Below are 22,293 nucleotides of genomic sequence, written 5' to 3'. Positions count from 1 at the left end.
GGAAACTGGTACATTTTCTACAGAATCATCAACCGGTTCAGCATCCGTTTCATCCACCTTCATTCCAGAGACCACAACTCCAGAAATTGTGTTAACTACAACGCAAACTACTCATCTTTCTGCTTCAACATCTGAACAACCATTTACAACAGTAATGCATACAATGTCATCTGAATCAACACTCTCTCCTGAAGTTCATCATACTCTGCCATCAACTCCAAACACAGAGACAATTTCCACGACTGCAATTAGTTTTACAAATGAAAGTCTCGTCACTTCTACAACTTCAACCATGTCTTTTACAACTGAGGAAACAAGCATGCCTTCAGAAACAGCATCAACAACATCTTCCACAAGCACATCAGTTTCAACTGGTCCAACCTCAGTAAACATCTCTACCACGCTGACTGATCATGCTTCGACTCTTATGTCACAGGAATCCACCCACCTATCCACAGTTGAATCAACAGCTTCTCCATCTCAAGAACTCAGTACTCCTCCAACCAGTAACCTTTCCACAGGGGAACCAGTATCCTTGACTCCATCAATCGAACCAAAGACTGTCTTCACTTCCGAAATTTCCACCAAAGCAGTTACGCTTACTAGAAGTGAGGAAACTGGTACATTTTCTATAGAACCATCAACCGGTTCATCACCTGTTTCATCCACCTTCATTCCAGAGACAACAACTCCAGAAATTGTGTTAACTACAATGCAAACTACTCATCTTTCTGCTTCAACATCTGAACAACCATTTACAACAGTAGTGCATACAATGTCATCTGAATCAACTCTCTCTCCTGAAGTTCATCATACTCTGTCATCATCTCCAAACACAGAGACAATTTCCACCACTGCAATTAGTTTTACAAATGAAAGTCTCGTCACTACTACAACTTCAGCCATGTCTTTTACAACTGAGGAAACAAGCATGCCTTCAGAAACAGCATCAACAACATCTTCCACACGCACATCAGTTTCAACTGGTCCAATCTCAGAAAACATCTCTACTACGCTGACTGATCATGCTTCGACTCTTATGTCACAGGAATCCACCCACCTATCCACAGTTGAATCAACAGCTTCTCCATCTCAAGAACTCAGTACTCCTCCAACCAGTAACCTTTCCACAGGGGAACCAGTATCCTTGACTCCATCAATCGAACCAAAGACTGTCTTCACTTCCGAAATTTCCACCAAAGCAGTTACGCTTACTAGAAGTGAGGAAACTGGTACATTTTCTACAGAACCATCAACCGGTTCATCACCTGTTTCATCCACCTTCATTCCAGAGACAACAACTCCAGAAATTGTGTTAACTACAACGCAAACTACTCATCTTTCTGCTTCAACATCTGAACAACCATTTACAACAGTAATGCATACAATGTCATCTGAATCAACTCTCTCTCCTGAAGTTCATCATACTCTGTCATCAACTCCAAACACGGAGATTATTTCCACGACTGCAATTAGTTTTACAAATGAAAGTCTCGTCACTTCTACAACTTCAACCATGTCTTTTACAACTGAGGAAACAAGCATGCCTTCAGAAACAGCATCAACAACATCTTCCACAAGCACATCAGTTTCAACTGGTCCAACCTCAGAAAACATCTCTACCACGCTGACTGATCATGCTTCGACTCTTATGTCACAGGAATCCACCCACCTATCCACAGTTGAATCAACAGCTTCTCCATCTCAAGAACTCAGTACTCCTCCAACCAGTAACCTTTCCACAGGGGAACCAGTATCCTTGACTCCATCAATCAAACCAAAGACTGTCTTCACTTCCGAAATTTCCACCAAAGCAGTTACCCTTACTACAAGTGAGAAAACTGGTACATTTTCTACAGAACCATCAACCGGTTCATCACCTGTTTCATCCACCTTCATTCCAGAGACCACAACTCCAGAAATTGTGTTAACTACAACGCAAACTACTCATCTTTCTGCTTCAACATCTGAACAACCATTTACAACAGTAATGCATACAATGTCATCTGAATCAACTCTCTCTCCTGAAGTTCATCATACTCTGTCATCAACTCCAAACACAGAGACAATTTCCACCACTGCAATTAGTTTTACAAATGAAAGTTTCGTCACTTCTACAACTTCAACCATGTCTTTTACAACTGAGGAAACAAGCATGCCTTCAGAAACAGCATCAACAATATCTTCCGCAAGCACATCAGTTTCAACTGGTCCAACCTCGGTAAACATCTCTACTACGCTGACTGATCATGCTTCGACTCTTATGTCACAGGAATCCACCCACCTATCCACAGTTGAATCAACAGCCTCTCCATCTCAAGAACTCAGTACTCCTTTAACCAGTAACCTTTCCACAGCGGAACCAGTATCCTTGACTCCATCAATCGAACCAAAGACTGTCTTCACTTCCGAAATTTCCACCAAAGCAGTTACGCTTATTAGAAGTGAGGAAACTGGTACATTTTCTACAGAACCATCAACCGTTATATCACCTGTTTCATCCACCTTCATTCCAGAGACAACAACTCCAGAAATTGTGTTAACTACAACGCAAACTACTCATCTTTCTGCTTCAACATCTGAACAACCATTTACAACAGTAATGCATACAATGTCATCTGAATCAACTCTCTCTCCTGAAGTTCATCATACTCTGTCATCAACTCCAAACACGGAGATTATTTCCACGACTGCAATTAGTTTTACAAATGAAAGTCTCGTCACTTCTACAACTTCAACCATGTCTTTTACAACTGAGGAAACAAGCATGCCTTCAGAAACAGCATCAACAACATCTTCCACAAGCACATCAGTTTCAACTGGTCCAACCTCAGAAAACATCTCTACCACGCTGACTGATCATGCTTCGACTCTTATGTCACAGGAATCCACCCACCTATCCACAGTTGAATCAACAGCTTCTCCATCTCAAGAACTCAGTACTCCTCCAACCAGTAACCTTTCCACAGGGGAACCAGTATCCTTGACTCCATCAATCAAACCAAAGACTGTCTTCACTTCCGAAATTTCCACCAAAGCAGTTACCCTTACTACAAGTGAGAAAACTGGTACATTTTCTACAGAACCATCAACCGGTTCATCACCTGTTTCATCCACCTTCATTCCAGAGACCACAACTCCAGAAATTGTGTTAACTACAACGCAAACTACTCATCTTTCTGCTTCAACATCTGAACAACCATTTACAACAGTAATGCATACAATGTCATCTGAATCAACTCTCTCTCCTGAAGTTCATCATACTCTGTCATCAACTCCAAACACAGAGACAATTTCCACCACTGCAATTAGTTTTACAAATGAAAGTTTCGTCACTTCTACAACTTCAACCATGTCTTTTACAACTGAGGAAACAAGCATGCCTTCAGAAACAGCATCAACAATATCTTCCGCAAGCACATCAGTTTCAACTGGTCCAACCTCGGTAAACATCTCTACTACGCTGACTGATCATGCTTCGACTCTTATGTCACAGGAATCCACCCACCTATCCACAGTTGAATCAACAGCCTCTCCATCTCAAGAACTCAGTACTCCTTTAACCAGTAACCTTTCCACAGCGGAACCAGTATCCTTGACTCCATCAATCGAACCAAAGACTGTCTTCACTTCCGAAATTTCCACCAAAGCAGTTACGCTTATTAGAAGTGAGGAAACTGGTACATTTTCTACAGAACCATCAACCGTTATATCACCTGTTTCATCCACCTTCATTCCAGAGACAACAACTCCAGAAATTGTGTTAACTACAACGCAAACTACTCATCTTTCTGCTTCAACATCTGAACAACCATTTACAACAGTAATGCATACAATGTCATCTGAATCAACTCTCTCTCCTGAAGTTCATCATACTCTGTCATCAACTCCAAACACGGAGATTATTTCCACGACTGCAATTAGTTTTACAAATGAAAGTCTCGTCACTTCTACAACTTCAACCATGTCTTTTACAACTGAGGAAACAAGCATGCCTTCAGAAACAGCATCAACAACATCTTCCACAAGCACATCAGTTTCAACTGGTCCAACCTCAGAAAACATCTCTACCACGCTGACTGATCATGCTTCGACTCTTATGTCACAGGAATCCACCCACCTATCCACAGTTGAATCAACAGCTTCTCCATCTCAAGAACTCAGTACTCCTCCAACCAGTAACCTTTCCACAGGGGAACCAGTATCCTTGACTCCATCAATCAAACCAAAGACTGTCTTCACTTCCGAAATTTCCACCAAAGCAGTTACCCTTACTACAAGTGAGAAAACTGGTACATTTTCTACAGAACCATCAACCGGTTCATCACCTGTTTCATCCACCTTCATTCCAGAGACCACAACTCCAGAAATTGTGTTAACTACAACGCAAACTACTCATCTTTCTGCTTCAACATCTGAACAACCATTTACAACAGTAATGCATACAATGTCATCTGAATCAACTCTCTCTCCTGAAGTTCATCATACTCTGTCATCAACTCCAAACACAGAGACAATTTCCACCACTGCAATTAGTTTTACAAATGAAAGTTTCGTCACTTCTACAACTTCAACCATGTCTTTTACAACTGAGGAAACAAGCATGCCTTCAGAAACAGCATCAACAATATCTTCCGCAAGCACATCAGTTTCAACTGGTCCAACCTCGGTAAACATCTCTACTACGCTGACTGATCATGCTTCGACTCTTATGTCACAGGAATCCACCCACCTATCCACAGTTGAATCAACAGCCTCTCCATCTCAAGAACTCAGTACTCCTTTAACCAGTAACCTTTCCACAGCGGAACCAGTATCCTTGACTCCATCAATCGAACCAAAGACTGTCTTCACTTCCGAAATTTCCACCAAAGCAGTTACGCTTATTAGAAGTGAGGAAACTGGTACATTTTCTACAGAACCATCAACCGTTATATCACCTGTTTCATCCACCTTCATTCCAGAGACAACAACTCCAGAAATTGTGTTAACTACAACGCAAACTACTCATCTTTCTGCTTCAACATCTGAACAACCATTTACAACAGTAATGCATACAATGTCATCTGAATCAACTCTCTCTCCTGAAGTTCATCATACTCTGTCATCAACTCCAAACACGGAGATTATTTCCACGACTGCAATTAGTTTTACAAATGAAAGTCTCGTCACTACTACAACTTCAACCATGTCTTTTACAACTGAGGAAACAAGCATGCCTTCAGAAACAGCATCAACAACATCTTCCACAAGCACATCAGTTTCAACTGGTCCAACCTCAGAAAACATCTCTACTACGCTGACTGATCATGCGTCGACTCTTATGTCACAGGAATCCACCCACCTATCCACAGTTGAATCAACAGCTTCTCCATCTCAAGAACTCAGTACTCCTCCAACCAGTAACCTTTCCACAGGGGAACCAGTATCCTTGACTCCATCAATCGAACCAAAGACTGTCTTCACTTCAGAAATTTCCACCAAAGCAGTTACCCTTACTACAAGTGAGGAAACTGGTACATTTTCTACAGAACCATCAACCGTTATATCACCTGTTTCATCCACCTTCGTTCCAGAGACCTCAACTCCAGAAATTGTGTTAACTACAACGCAAACTACTCATCTTTCTGCTTCAACATCTGAACAACCATTTACAACAGTAATGCATACAATGTTATCTGAATCAACTCTCTCTCCTGAAGTTCATCATACTCTGTCATCAACTCCAAATACAGAGACAATTTCCACGACTGCGATTAGTTTTACAAATGAAAGTCTCGTCACTTCTACAACTTCAACCATGTCTTTTACAACTGTGGAAACAAGCATGCCTTCAGAAACAGCATCAAAAACATCTTCCACAAGCACATCAGTTTCAACTGGTCCAACCTCAGAAAACATCTCTACTACGCTGACTGATCATGCCACTGTTAAAACAGGAGCTTCACCATCTGAACAACTCAGTACCTCTCATACTAGTAACCTTTCAACAGAGCAACCATTATCAATGTCTTTATCAACAGAACCAAAGTCTGCTTTCATTACTGAAATTTCTACCAAAGCTGTTACTCTTACTACAAGTGAGGGAATTGGTACATTTCCTACTAAACCCTCAAACTTCTTGTCAACCTCTTCAACATTTTCCACGTTTTCAACCCTGCCTTCTACAAGTGAGAAAATAAACATTCCTTCAGAAATCGCAGTAACATCATCTCCGTCAAGCACATCAATTTCAAGCAGCACAACCTCAGAAAACATCACTACCACATTGGTAGATCGCACTTCAGCTGTTACGTCACAGTCATTTACTCATCTACCTACAGTACAAAAAGAGACTTTATCTTCTCAAGAATCTACTACAACACAATCCATTAACCTCTCAACAAAGGAAAATGTATCATCTTCTGCAACTAAAGGAGTAACGACTGCCCTTTCCTCTGAGATTTCCACTAAAATTGTATCTACGTCTTCATACATGACATCTACTACAAAGAATGGTACAACGTCTTCATTACATCCTATTTCAACCTCATCATCTTCATCAGAATCAACGTTATCTACCAAACAATCCATTTCTCTAAGTGGAACTACTGCCAGTATTACCATTCCAGTTACTCAAAGTTCCAAAGAACCACTCACAGTAACAAAAATAATTGCACCTCACCCAGAGACCACTACCAGCTCACACACAAGTCTTTCAACAGCTGTTCCACAGTCTGTAGCTATTACCAACTCAACTTCTCCCGTTTCAGTAAGCTTGAGTAAGCCAACTGGATCTAACACAGAAAGTAGTCATTCCTCCTCTACCAATGATCTTTCAAAGGCCACAAAACAATTTTCAACTCTGAATCCGCTACTTAATTACACCACGGTGAAAACATCCCCGTCTTCATCATATAGTAGCCTCAATACCACTGCTTTTGTGTCATCCATTGGAAAAACATCCGTGCCACCCAGGACATCCTTAAACACTACTGTGTGTACAAGCAATGAAAATCAACAGTGTTCGTATAATAATGGAATCTGCTCTTGCGTTTGTAATCCATACCTCATTGGAAATAAGTGTGAATATGGAAAAAACCAGACGTCTGCTGTATTAGGTAAGTGAAATGACTATATAGAAATAGATCGAAATTATGTATTATGTGGGGTTCATTTTGATCAAAGTAGCAATTCACATTTGCTTTTAAATAAATATACATGCTCGCTCTGGCCCGTAGGTGAGCAAGTGGATCCCCTGAGTCAAATGGACAGCCAAGTCATAGTATTTTTCCCGAGCTTAAAAGTAAATAACTTCGGGGGCAACACAGTGGCTCAGTGGTTATCCTTGCAGCCTTAGAGTCCTGGGTTCAAATCCTGCCAAGGACAACATCTGCAAGGAGTTTGTATGTTCTCCCTGTGTTTGCTCCAAAGACATACTGATAGGGGGAGTAAATACCTTTGAAAATCTTGATAAACCCATTTCTTTGATACTAAGAGTAAAGTAAGATGCAAGGATATTATTTCGTTTTACAGGTAACGGTGACCGTCCAGTACGTAACATCTCTGTTGAGATCACCATACATAAGTCATTTAGTACGTCTTTAAACAATCCATCATCTCAAGACTACATCAACATGTATAAACAGATATTAGATGTGGTAAGTATAAAACTGGTGAACACAGCAGTGTTTTAATAAATAGCCGGCTTGTATATTAGTGATTGTAAGCTGTTGTGAGCAGGGCTTGCACTCCTATCTGTCTGTACGTGAAGCCTATCATTTGCAAAGCACTGTGGAATATGTTGGTTCCATATGAATAAAAATGTATTGTTATTATTAATATATACTAATCATATCACCATTATTTTTCGTTGTTTGAATCCCTATTGATAGAAGAATGTTCACAAATAATAAGACTAAAAGGGATTGATGAATTCTTGCTAATACAAGCACAAAAATTATAAACAGCTCTGCCTTTAAGACTAGACTTAAAACCAACAAAAAAAAAACAAAAAACCCTCCACATGCTAAGTGCAGCTATTAAAAATAGAAAGTCAATGGTGATTTGCATTTGCAGCCACATAGCATCACTCTGACCGCTATACTGACCACTGGGATGTCGTACAGAGGACATGTAGGCTTCTTTAGGTTCTCTTTAAGTGTTACTTTTAGGTGGCTTCTGTTGCACAGAGAGCCACGTTCTGATATACAGGTTTAGATGATTTGGAACAGGACTTCTGGAGTCCTGCCTACCCTGACTATACATAGTAAATGACAGCTCTCCTTGTATCAATAGCCTGTCTAACCTAGGAGTCCTGGGTAATTTTTATCTGCTGCCTTGCCCGAGGCCCCTATATACATAAGATAGCCAGTGGCGATGATGTTGGCAGGTGTGGTCAACTTGGAAACCTTGAAGAGTATGGTCCAACCTTAAGGTTATGAATTTGGCCACACCTCCTGTCAGACCAAAGATAGCTGGGTCGCAATTCAAGTCCTTCACCCGCATTGCGATCCTGAGGGTGCTACAGCCATTGCAAAAAAGTTGAGCACTGTTGGACTTTTTTGAGAATAGAAGTCTCGGTCACGGCTCCCTCAAGGTCACGATGTGACTCCATTCCCTAACATTAGTGAAAGAGTTGCAGGATGACTGAGCGATCTATCTCATGTGATGGGAGTTGCAGTCAAAATCACCATGTAGCCCTAGCCAAAAAGTTATCCTCTATCCACTGAGTGATCAATGGAGTCTGACTACTGGGAACTCTAACAATCAGGAATATAGGGGTTTCCTTGTCCTGTCTTAGTGGAATGTCAGGATACACAGGTGTATTTCTGCTCTATTCATTCTTGATTCTTTATTCTCTCTAGATGTCCTATAGTCAGCTAATGGGGAGGCAATATACCTGTGTGCCCCCGTGCTCCATTCAAGCAGGGGAATGGGAGCTTCATTGTCCTGATCTGTGGGTGTTCCAGCAGTCAGATCCCCCACCAATCAGATTGTTATTCCCTATCCTATGTATAGGGGATAACTTTAACATTTGGGCCAACCCCTTCACGTGGAATGTATTAGTAATTGATATAGAAACTATAACAATTATACTCATGTACTGACTATTACTTTCTTTTTACAGATAGAACTTGCTTTCAAAAGAGCAGCGCCTGAATATTATTTTAAGGTGGTCATCCATGGCTTCAGGTACTTTCACATACACAAATTTACAGTAGTATAAAACCAATACTCCTGTTTTAGGGACTGTATTATCTTGTGTCATGGAGACACATGCTGCCAAAATAACTGCAGGGAAATGGTAGATTTCTGGAATTTGTCAGAATGTTATAGTATATACTAAATATATATAATGAATGTTATAGTCTTCTACTGAATTACACAGCAACTAAACAAAGGAGGTTTCATAAAAGTTCACGTAGTAGGCATTGAATTTTTACCAAAGAAAGTTGTACAAACAATTTTTTAACCTGCCCTCATACCTATTGCTGGAACCAAAGTTTGTGTTCATACCAGTTTATGATCATGGTATATGGACACAGCATCGTCACATACATGGATTCTGTATCAGCTGAGTTCCTATGGGTATGTAAGGCTCCATATTCTCCCTAAAAGATAACTCTTCAACAGAATATTCTGTAAATGGCATTCAGTGAAGCATGCAATGATTGTTTGGACTTTTTTTTATGAAACAAAAACTCTGTAAGGCCATATCAAATGTTAAGGTAAATTATGAGCCCATATCAGTCTATGGGCCCCTTCATACGGCGTAAGCGCGCTCCCATTGAAGTGAATGGGAAGTGTTTAGAAGCGCTCGCGTGTACGGCTCGGAATGAGCCGAGCCCTTACGCCGTGTGAAGGGGCCCTATGACAACCATGTTACTGATATATACAACATGGATACTTGCTACAGGGCTGTGCACATGAACAGGGTTACCTGACTCTGCAGACACTACAGCAACACCAGTCCAAGGATTGCACTTACCTTTTGTCCAGCAAGGTGGGAACAATTCAGCTTGTAAAAATGTAGTCATATAAATTAGTATAGACAGTATATAGAAGGGACTTTTTTTTCTATTGGGTCCACTTGCTCTGAATTAAAAAAAAAAAAAGTCATAACAATCCATATTGGAAGAAAACAATTCCATCTAGTAGTATCATATAAACTGCATTATGGCTATAATAGTGAGCTCCGTTTTGATAAAACTATACTGTGTCTCTGTTTTTCAGAAGCGGGAGTATTATTGCGAGCAGCACTGCTACATACTCATATCCGAACAACCAAACGGGCATTAACTTCATAAATACTAACCTGGAGGTTGCGGTGAACAATTCTTTAGTGCAATCGATACCAGAACTCACAAAAACGATGAATGCGAATGTCTCCATCTCTAGTATAAATGTCAAATCACCTACTATAACTTGTAAGTTTGACACCCTTTTAACAATATTTGCATGTAGCTGTGTGTGTTTGAGAAGTAACACTATTACACGCCATTATATGACCTGAAGCTAATTGTCGTGAATACTACTATGATATCTCCCATACACTACTAGCAGAGAGTAGGAAAGAACATTCTCCATAACTCTCCCTCTCTCATTCAGAAGCATATGAAGGATATACAGACCAAGTACTGACCTGCACTGATGTAAATGAAACACTTGGGATAACATAGAAACTTCAAATTCAGTACCAGTAACATCTGTCTATATCTAAACAGTCAAATAACACCCTAGCTCTCAGCTTCCTACACCCCTGTTTTGCTCATACCAGAGTGAGAGAATTGGATCAGTACTCAATGTTTAGATTTAGGATTACAGGGCTTTTTTTGGGACTTACATCCTTAGTATTGGCCAATGGACATCAATGTCTGATTACTGGGAGTTCAAGCAATGGGATTCCTGCAGGGTGAAGGGGCGCCAGGACGTTCACTTGAGAATGGCTTAAAGCTGAGCCGCAGTGCCAATGTAAATAATAAAAGGGGTGCAACTCGGCCCCTACATTCTGATGATAGGTGGGAGTCCCAGAGGAAAAACCTGCTAGTATATAGTGGGGCAATGATTTATTACCTCATATTAAACATGTAATAGTTTATTTATACTATAAATGTAACAAAAATGTAAAATTCAGCCATAGATCATGCACATATACCACAACAATTTTTAAGAGTTCACCTTTTTGCGGTCCCCCACTTGCCATGACAACAGCTTAGGAAGTACTACAACTCCCAGCTGCTGTCAGGTGTCTCATGCCTGTGCCGGCTGGTTGTCCTTGTAGCGCAGGCTTCAGTTGCGGCCTAGTACAGGTAGTCTCTCAAAGCTTTGGATAGACGTAGAGCTCCATGGAGTCGGTGAAAAGTTGCATTTTTTCATTTGTCATATCTACAAACATCATTGGGTCCATTATGTTTATCTCTGGAACTTTACAGATGTAGAAGAGATGAAGAAATATGTCAGCTGTTCTCTGAATTACGCCGGCTACATAGTAACATGTGATAGTATGTACTGTTACTGCACTGGGCCGTGCTTCAATACCCCGGGCTACTGCAATTATAATGGAGATTGCTACAATGCACACAATGGCTCCATCTGTCAGTAAGTATACGGATTATTACATTTCATTATAAGTGAATAGCTATTGTATGCAATGAATAGGACAGGGATGTTTTCATGCACAGAAGGAACCAATCAGATCACTTTATTTTCTGTATATATATCACCGGTCTATGATGCTTGGGTGTCTCAGACCATCGTCTGGTCCAGCAGCTTGTTCCAGCAGAAGTCCTCGCTGCACATGCCCACTGAAGCCAATCAGTGGCCTAAGGAAAGGCAACGGGTATACACTGTCTACCAATAAGTATTTGGACACCTGTGGTAGAATAGAAAAACAACATTTATTCATATTCAATAGTTGGTAGAGCCTCCACGAGTGGCAATTACAGCCTTAACCCTCCGGGGGCATCCTTTCCACAAGTCCTTGTATGACGGCTAGTGGGATTTTATTCCATTCGGCTTGGAGAAGACAGGTAAGTTCTTTCACCGATTTTGGACGGCTGCAGTTTCGGGGGTCTGCCGACTCGGGGCACATTCCAACAATCATTGTTCACCTTCCACTTTGTAATCACATAGGCCACTGTTGATTTTGGATAATTTTCTCGAAATTGGACAACTCTGCACTTCGTGGCATCTTGCATGCGACTAATGCCAATGCTGTTTCCTATGATATTTAACAGTGGAAGGCGTGACGTACATCTTGACCGCAGATATCTTCATTTGCATTTACATGAGTGTCCAAATATGTATTGGTAGACAGTGTATAAGTGACAACCCGGGTCCTTTCCTTAGGCCGCTGATTGGCTTCAGCAGTCACGTACAAGGATTACCACTGGAACAAGCTCCAGGGTTCCGGACCAGACAGCGGCGGGTATCACCAAAGCACTGGGGACAGGTTAGTATGTTTTGGGTTTTTTTTTTTGTTTTTTTTTATTTTTCACCTTACCTGGCCTCCTAGAAAAAAAAACGGTAATTTCTGGACAACAACCTTACGTTCATGTTAAAAAACAAATAACTTACTGCCAGGGTGCAATGAGCAATGAGATGAGGGAAATGGGAGCACAGACCATTACTGGTTTGGGTGCCATGAATGCAAGGTATATATTATGGAACTATCTGATATACAGGAAACATAAATTCATTTCTGTAGCAATGAACATCACAGATGTAAAATGCAGTATCAAAGTATACATGCACATATGGACACATAAAGAAAATCTGCAGTGTCGTAATACAGTAGCATAAATGACATTGTTTTCATTTCATGTATACAGTCCTATGAAAAAGTTTGGGCACCCCTATTAATCTTAATCATTTTTAGTTCTAAATATTTTGGTGTTTGCAACAGCCATTTCAGTTTGATATATCTAATAACTGATGGACACAGTAATATTTCAGGATTGAAATGAGGTTTATTGTACTAACAGAAAATGTGCACTATGCAATAAACCAAAATTTGACCAGTGCAAAAGTATGGGCACCTCAACAGAAAAGTGACATTAATATTTAGTAGATCTTCCTTTTGCAAAGATAACAGCCTCTAGTCGCTTCCTGTAGCTTTTAATCAGTTCCTGGATCCTGGATGAAGGTATTTTGGACCATTCCTCTTTACAAAACAATTCAAGTTCAGTTAAGTTTGATGGTCTCCGAGCATGGACAGCCCGCTTCCAATCATCCCACAGATGTTCAATGATATTCAGGTCTGGGGACTGGGATGGCCATTCCAGAACATTGTAATTGTTCCTCTGCATGAATGCCTGAGTCGATTTGGAGCGTTGTTTTGGATTATTGTCTTGCTGACATATCCATCTCCGGCGTAACTTCAACTTCGTCACTGATTCTTGAACATTATTCTCAAGAATCTGCTGATACTGAGTGGAATCCATGTGACCCTCAACTTTAACAAGATTCCCGATGCCGGCATTGGCCACACAGCCCCAAAGCATGATGGAACCTCCACCAAATATTACAGTGGGTATCAAGTGTTTTTCTTGGAATGCTGTTTTTTTTGGACTCCATGCATAACGCCTTTTTGTATGACCAAACAACTCAATCTTTCATCAGTCCACGGGACCTTCTTCCAAAATGAAGCTGGCTTATCCAAATGTGCTTTTGCATACCTCAGGCGACTCTGTTTGTGGCATGCTTGCAGAAACGGCTTCTTTCTCATCACTCAACCATACAGCTTCTCCTTGTGCAAAGTGTGCTGTATTGTTGACCGATGCACAGTGACACCATCTGCAGCAAGATGATGCTGCAGCTCTTTGGAGGTGGTCTGTGGATTGTCCTTGACTGTTCTCACCATTCTTCTTCTCTGCCTTTCTGATATTTTTCTTGGCCTGCCACTTCTGGGCTTAACAAGAACTGTCCCTGTGGTCTTCCATTTCCTTACTATGTTCCTCACAGTGGAAACTGACAGGTTAAATCTCTCAGACAACTTTTTGTATCCTTCCCCTGAACAACTATGTTGAACAATCTTTGTTTTCAGATCATTTGAGAGCTGTTTTAAGTAGCCCATGATGCCACTCTTCAGAGGAGATTCAAATAGGAGAACAACTTGCAATTGGCCACCTTAAATACCTTTTCTCATGATTGGATAGATCTGACTATGAAGTTCAAAGCTCAGTGAGGTTACAAAAACAATTTTGTGCTTCAGTAAGTCAGTAAAAAGTAGTTAGGAGTATTCAAATCAATAAAATGATAAGGGTGCCCATACTTTTGCACCGGTCAAATTTTGGTTTAATGCATGTTGCACATTTTCTGTTAGTACAATAAACCTCATTTCACTCCTGAAATATTACTGTGTCCATCAGTTATTAGATATATCAAACTGAAATGGCTGCTGCAAACACCAAAATATTTAGAACTAAAAATGATTAAGATTAATAGGGGTGCCCAAACTTTTTCATAGGACTGTATAGTGAAGATTCTTCCAAAATGGAAATTAACATCTGGTTTTAATTTTAAAATATCAATTCTTTGTGTGGATTTTCACTGCAGACTTTACCTATTTCAATAAGAGGGATGACAAATGCAACAAATCCTGCATTGAACACTTACATGTGTGCACGTAGATCTTCCAGGTTTTCCAGAAATTGTCATTGTACACTCAAAGCCAGTTTCCTACACAGTTGATCTTACCTTTTACGGAAGAAGGGTCATATGTCTTGTCATCAACCACCAGCAGATATCTAATATAAGGAAAGATATATGCAAAATATAAGGAAATAGGTAACCTCACAAGATCATTGTATAAATTGTATTGAAATTATCATTTGCTCTAGGTGCTACAAGTCTGCTTTCTACCGGTACAAAGGAAAGCAATGTGAGATATATGAGCGAAGTGCAGGATATTATGGGTTAATATTTGGCATTATTGGTGGAGTTCTTCTACTTCTCATCGTTCTGATTTTTGCGATTTATATCCTGAGGAAGAAAAGGATGCTCAAGTATGTATACTGTGGTAAAATGATATGGTAGGGCGGGAATAGATAAAGTTTTTTTCTTTCATGTTTGATGGGAATGTATCACCCCCAAATTAACTATTTTAGATCATGATTTATGTTAAGCATAATTTTAACATTTTTTTTTAATGTCCATGTTATTATCTATATTTTAAAAAATTCAAAACATTCTGCAGTTCTGACTATGACCACTAAGCAAAATAATATACTGATACTTCCTGATATCGGTAGAAGATTCCTTTGCAGCAGTTTCCTCACTTATCAGCACACCGATGATGAACTGCTATCATGTATATGTAGATAAGACACTGAATCTACCAGTCACAATAGGTGATTTTATATCTTATCTACTCCCCTCACCACACTGACCTCTGCATAGGTCACAAAGCATGCCTATAAAACTTTCCATTAGGAATCAATAGGAATCTGCTCCATTAACATTGCATGAAATCTATCAATCCCTCTCAGACAGTTTTTTTGGCGTAGAGGTATGGTATTAGGGCTCACATTTGGTGCAAAGCCTGTTCTAGCAGCAAACATGCACCTTGTACCTTGCTTGACACATACTGGCGGTGAAATCATGGCCTGACATATTTATTATAACTCATGCCAGTTTTCTGGGGTGGGGTTATCATGGAAATTTACACCAGATTCTTCATGAATCAGTCGGGTCCTGCGCCAGTCCGGGCCTTTATTGAGAATGGTGTAAGAAATGTCACTCTTAATAAATCTGCTCCATTGCGTTTTCAGCCATGGTTCATCCTCAGGAAACCACAGACTATTGTAGGCTTGTAGGCAAGGGTTGCAAGATTTTTAAGCCTTTTTTTTTTTAGTATAGATAAACATTGAAAGTTAAAAACATCAGTTTCCTCAGTAGGAAAAACGTTGCGTTTCTGCAACAAGGGGTCATACAAAACCAACCTTGCTGTTCCTTTATTTTCTCCATTTAATCCTCTGTTGGTGTTGTCACCCTTCCTTGTTTTTCCTAATAACAAGGATCCATGAAACCAAAGCAATGGAAAATAAAAGCATGCCTGTGAATTATGTCTGTATACTTAATGAATAAAGCATATACAGAATAATCCATGATCTCTGGTTCATGAGGATACCCAACAGATGAATATAATCCAGTAGAATGACCTCTCCTTTTCTATATCCTTTAGTTTATTTAGTGAGCGACGTGACTCAAAAATGTGGTTTTCATACGATGAAGAGAGAACTAACTTCCAGCATACAGGTAAGAGAAAGTCAGGAGCAAAAACATATAAAACATAATCATACAGGAATAAAACATACAGTATATGCCAATATGCAGTAGGTATTCAGGGCTGGAATTGTGCTACATAAAGTGGTGGTCATGGGAGACATTTCTTTTATCCCTTGGGAAGAAACTACAGTCACTCTCTTTCCAGTCAAAAGAGTTGATAAAATAGAAAATAGATGGCATCCCAAGTACAGAAGCTGTTAATAAGTTTAATTTTAGCTGTGTTGTGTCTTTAAAACATAGTGATATGAACACAACTATTCACATTTCATTGTGCACCAGGCTAAGATACCTTGCGTCCACCAAGGGAATTTAGTCTTTGAGCCCATCCTGTACGGTACTGGTTAAAGTTCTTATACGGATTCATGTCGGATTGCTGGACATGTCTGTTGCAGTCTATAATTGCATAAACTATAAAACAATTTTAGAATCTCCTGTCTAAGATCTTAGTGCATGAATAAAATGACAAGTAGGTGTTACTACACAGTCCAGTCACATTAATGTGATCACCTGTCAAAATCCAGAATAACCACCTTTCACAGAACGGACCGCTGCAACGTGTGCAGGAAGAGAGGGGATGTTGTGATGATGTTCACTGGGATGTTGAGCCATGGCAACTCCAGTGCCGTGGCCAGCTGCGCTAGGTTACGTGGTTGAGCATCCATGGCACAAACAACCCGATCGAGGCAGTCCCACAGATTTTTGATTGGGTTCAAGTCTGGGGAATTTGCTGGCCAAGGGAGTACGGTAAACTCATCCTGGTGCTCATCGAACCAGGCACGTACACTGCGAGCTTTATGACATGTCGCATTGTCCTGCTGGTAGATGCCATCATCCTGAGGAAAAACAATTCGCATTTAGGGGTGAACATGGTCCACAAGGATAGATGCATACTTGTGTTGATCCATCGTGCCTTCCACAATGATGAGTGCACCCAGATGGCTGATGACACGTGCCTTCTGCGATTGGTTATTTAACACTGACGTCAAAAGTAGGCGGTGGTCACATTAATATGACTGGACTGTGTATTACCTTTGTCAGTAGGGCGCCTATTGACACAATCGGAAACGGTATAATTACACGCCATTGACAAGGGAAATGATAACACATAAATGTTAATATGCTCAAACATTACCATAGAAGCAAAAGATGAATAGCGCAATATTATGACAAATGTAATGAATTGCTGAAACCTGTCAGGAAAGCGGATAGGTGCACTTTAGGGTAACATAGATAAATAATAAAAAAAAACTGGCGCCCTGGCACTTGTAAGATGGAGCCCTCAGTTGCAGCTACTCCCGGACACCAACCTCGAAGGTGGTGAGTAAACACAAGGGAAAAATGAAAATGGTAAAAACTCAGTGGCGCTCTCATACCCGGTTTTTACCATTTTCAGTTTTTCACTTTAGGGTAACGGCACACCGGATACCTCCGCCTAACCTTCTACATTCTGCATCTCCTGCCACGGTGAGCAGGGTTTCAGCAATAGTGACAATAACAGCAACGTGAAATCCACTTTAATATAATCTTTGTCAACATTTCACCCTTTTCCGAGCCATGGGCTCCATTATCTTAGAGATCTTTCACTACATTCTAAGGTGTTGAAATGTGTCTATGGCTCATACAATGCCTGTCCCAGAGATCTTGGCAAAATGGCCATTAAATAATTTTCCATGAAAATATTACTAAATTCTAAAATAATTCAACTCCTAAAAACATGAGATCATTGCTGATGAACATATGAGAAGCCACATAATACATGGAATAGTTACCTAATATCTTTCTATTACAGAAGAAGCAGCCAATCATAGACTGATCATGTTATTACCGGTACAACATTCTTCTTTCTCCTCTTCTAGACATGGACGCTCTTGCCAGGGCAGGTTTGAACTTAACACCTAAATCTGGAAGATATGCATTTGAAAACAATTCATACAATTCTTCAGACAGCGACCTCTCGTCTGGAGTGTATCGGCCACGACTGGATAAAGTGGACACTTCACAAACGGTAAAAAAAAAAAACCTATACTTATTAGTACAAATTAAATGGTAAAAAGACAACTAAATGGGTTGTTCCATGTCTACAAAACCTTCCCATAGGAGTCTTATCCAGAACCATATACAAGCATCTCCCTATGGCAGATCCAGCCCTTCCATATAAGACATGGCCTGCTATGTATTCAACTTGTATGGAACTTCTACCATCTAGATCAGCTGTTTGTCTGGGGTTTCAGAACCAGAAGCATTTCCATCAGTTCCATCAGACTTGTATCATAAATTGTTTTTCCATTGCAATGAAATTTGTGTAAAAAATCTCGGCAACTTTACAGTTTGACTAAGAATATCATACCATTTTGTGAATCTAGCTGTTCTGCAGACCTATGAGTTTCTATGGTTACAGACTACAAGAAGCACTGTGTGTAGTCAGATTGTGCAGTTGTGCACTACACCACTTCCTCTGCTCTATGCTGGCCGAGAGCAGACGTAGCGGCAGATAGAAGAGCGTACACATTAAGGATTTGTTTGTTGTTTGTAACCATGGTGATACAGACATACCTCCCAACCGTCCCGGATTCTGTGGGACATTCCCGGATTCAGTGTCCTGTCCCGCAATCCCTGTCGGTGGGAGGTATGTCCGGGTTTCAACTCATCTGCATCCTCTGGACGCAGATGAGTTGAATACGAAGGTGAGTAAATCAGTTATGTTAAACATTGAGGGGGAACATAATGAATAGGGCAAATGAAACTAGGGGCAGATGAAGGGGGAGGGGGAGAATGACATGAAACTGGGGCAGAGATGGAAAGAGAAGGGACATGAAACTGAGGGCAGAAATGGAGGGAGGAGGGACATGAAACTGGGAGCAGAGATGGAGGAGGGGACATGAAACTGGGGGCAGAGATGGAGGAGGGGACATGAAACTGGGGGCAGAGATGGAGGGGGGGACATGAAACTGGGGGAGATAAAGGGGGTATATGAAACCGGGAAAAGATGGAGGGGGGGATATAATGTACGGGTGACTGTAGGAGGATTATACTGTGTGGGGGCACATGAAAAATGAATAGAATGGGTGGGTGTCAACATAAAAGCAGGGGGAGATTTGAGCGGGCGGCGCACAATTTTGTCCCTCTTTCTGTTCTTCAAAGGTTGGGAGGTATGCATAAATCTGCATAGTCACAGTATACACAGTTTTATAGGATATTACAAGATCTGGCTGTGAGTAGAGTTATATACCATTGTGTATCTAACTACACATAGTTTGTTCATGGTCTGTGGCCAAGGTGACACAAAGGTATAGCTCGGAGCTGTAAACAGGAGGATATTTTTAATGCAAAGCTGCTCTATATTTTATAATTTAATGTTAACCCCCATAAAATTAAAAAAATAACCTAATATTTCTATTTTCATAGTTCAAAATTCAAAGACCAGAATTGGTGCCAGCCAATACGGAACAAAGGTGATCTTAAAACATCACTGAAGAACGTCACTGCTTTATGTTGTGTTCAACATAATCTAATTTACTTCTGTGAATGTAACCGAAAAATGTAAGAGGGAAAAAAAAAAAACATCAATGTTTAGCCAACAAAAGTTGTTTCATCAGCTATTTTATGACATTGCAGCACTTTGCACATTACTTTTTGTATTTTGTATATGTTCTTTATATATCAGGTATTTAGATTAGATTTTTATATTATGCTTTTATATTATAAGAGTAATATATGAACTATAAATGAACAAAGCGTATTCTTTATTAATGCAACGTGCAGGTAATGAACTACGAACCTGTATGCAATTTGCACACGTAAAATATATTGTATTGAATAACAATAATGATGTATAGTTGTATATTGTTACTATGCTGAATTTGTTTAAGTCTATTTAAAATTTAACTACATTGTAATACTAAATAATGGTCAATAAACAACATAAAGAAAATATATAAAAAAAAAAAAAAAAAAAATTATATGTTTTTGATTTTCATTTCATAGGATCAGGTGAAGGTGCTGAATATTCATATTTTCTTTCTAGTTTGGCTCCGTGTGCTCTAGCTTCCTCCCAGGTTACAAAAACAGTGATAGGTAAAATGCAGCATTTTACAGTAACAGTAAAGTGGATGAGAATTTCGTGAATCCCATCCCCACTTTGCAGTAAAATACGCACAGTGGACGATTTCTGGTTTTGGAAATCGCAGCAAGTCAATTATATCTATGGAAGCTCCGGCGGTTTCCCTATAGATATAATGGAGGCAGAAAGTCCATAGATGAGACCTCTGCAGACTTTGGGGGAGTTCACACGATGTAACGTGCCGCATGATCTGGCAAGTATACGGCGTGTGAGAGTTTGTGCGCCGTGAAAGCTCCCATTGATTTCAATGGGAGTTAGGATCGTATACGCCAGGGGTCTCAAACTCAACTCAGCATGTGGGCCGCAGAGCAAGATCCCAGCCAGTCGGCGGGCCGCACCGCGACAAATTTAGCTTCACCCACTTTTATGTTGACTCCGCCCATTCATTTTTCATGTGCCCCCACACTGTATAATCCTCCTACAGTCACCCGTAAACTATATGTCCCCCATCCATCTTTCCCCCAGTTACATATACACCCTTCATCTGCCCCCAGATTCATGTCCCTCCATCTCTGCCCTCAGATTCATGTCCCTCCATCTCTGCCCTCAGATTCATGTCCCTCCATCTCTGCCCGCAAATTCATGTCCCCCCATCTCTGCCCTCAGATTCATGTCCCCCCATCTCTGCCCTCAGATTCATGTCCCCCCATCTCTGCCCCCAGATTCATGTCCCCCCATCTCTGCCCCCAGATTCATGTCCCCCATCTCTGCCCCCAGATTCATGTCCCCCATCTCTGCCCCCAGATTCATGGCCCCCCATCTCTGCCCTCAGATTCATGTCCCCCCATCTCTGCCCCCAGATTCATGTCCCCCATCTCTGCCCCCAGATTCAAGTCCCCCATCTCTGCCCCCAGATTCATGTCCCTCCATCTCTGCCCCCAGATTCATGTCCCCCCATCTCTGCCCTCAGATTCATGTCCCCCCATCTCTGCCCCCAGATTCATGTCCCTCCATCTCTGCCCCCAGATTCATGTCCCCCATCTCTGCCCCCAGATTCATGTCCCTCCATCTCTGCCCCCAGATTCATGTCCCTCCATCTCTGCCCCCAGATTCATGTCCCCCCATGTCTGCCCCCAGATTCATGTCCCCCCATCTCTGCCTCCAGATTCATGTCCCTCCATTTCTGCCCCAGTGTCATGCCGTTCTCCCCTCTTCCTTCGTCTGCCCCCAGTGTCATGAGCCCCTTCATTCCACCTCAATGTTTAAAGAGGACCTTTCACCATTTTGCCCACAGGCAGTTCTATATACTGCCGGAAAGCTGACAGTGTGCTGAGTTCAGCGCACTGTCGGCTTTCCCGATGTGGGCCCGGTGTGAAGAGCTTACAGTCCGGTACCGTAGCTCTTCTATGGTCAGAAGGGCGTTTCTGACAGTCAGTCAGAGACGTCCTTCTTCACAGCACAGCCAATCGCGCTGTGCTGTGAGAGCCGGGAGGAACGCCCCCTCCCTCTGCTCACAGTACTCGTCCATAGACGAGCATTATCACGGAGGGAGGGGGGCATTCCTCCCCGCTCCACAGTACAGCGCTATAGGCTGTGCTGTGAAGAAGGATGTCTCTGGCTAACTGTCAGAAACGCCCTTCTGACCATAGAAGAGCTACGGTACCGGACCGTAAGCTCTTCACACTGGGCCCACATCGGGAAAGCCGACAGTGCGCTGAACTCAGCACACTGTCAGCTTTCCGGCAGTATATAGAACTGCCTGTGGGCAAAATGGTGAAAGGTCCTCTTTAACACACAAAAAAACACTTATACTTACCATCCAACGCTCCCCCGCCGCGCTCTGCAGTTTCACTAATAGACCTGTAGGCGCGATGAGATGATGTGACGTCATCACATCGCGCCTATATGTCCACTAGCCGGAACGTAGCGGCTAGTGGATATAATCATCTTGCAATGTATTCAAC

General features: G+C 41.2%; 1 protein-coding gene across 1 annotated transcript; it reads left to right on the top strand.

Annotated features, from left to right (window-relative positions):
• The first annotated feature begins 8,361 nt into the window (after nucleotides 1–8,361).
• LOC142209979 (uncharacterized) lies at nucleotides 8,362–20,112 on the top strand. Its single transcript, XM_075279013.1, has 8 exons — nucleotides 8,362–8,403; nucleotides 9,110–9,174; nucleotides 10,216–10,409; nucleotides 11,415–11,580; nucleotides 14,823–14,987; nucleotides 16,166–16,239; nucleotides 18,126–18,274; nucleotides 19,675–20,112. Exons 1-8 carry the CDS (start codon nucleotides 8,362–8,364, stop codon nucleotides 19,723–19,725), a joined length of 906 nt encoding a protein of 301 aa, XP_075135114.1. The 3' UTR covers nucleotides 19,726–20,112.
• Nucleotides 20,113–22,293: the final 2,181 nt, after the last annotated feature.

Source organism: Leptodactylus fuscus, chromosome 6 (genome assembly GCF_031893055.1).
Source record: "Leptodactylus fuscus isolate aLepFus1 chromosome 6, aLepFus1.hap2, whole genome shotgun sequence".
Lineage (NCBI taxonomy): Eukaryota > Metazoa > Chordata > Amphibia > Anura > Leptodactylidae > Leptodactylus > Leptodactylus fuscus.
The sequence above is the reverse complement of the archived record's forward strand: the minus strand, read 5'-3'. Positions and strand labels throughout refer to the sequence as shown.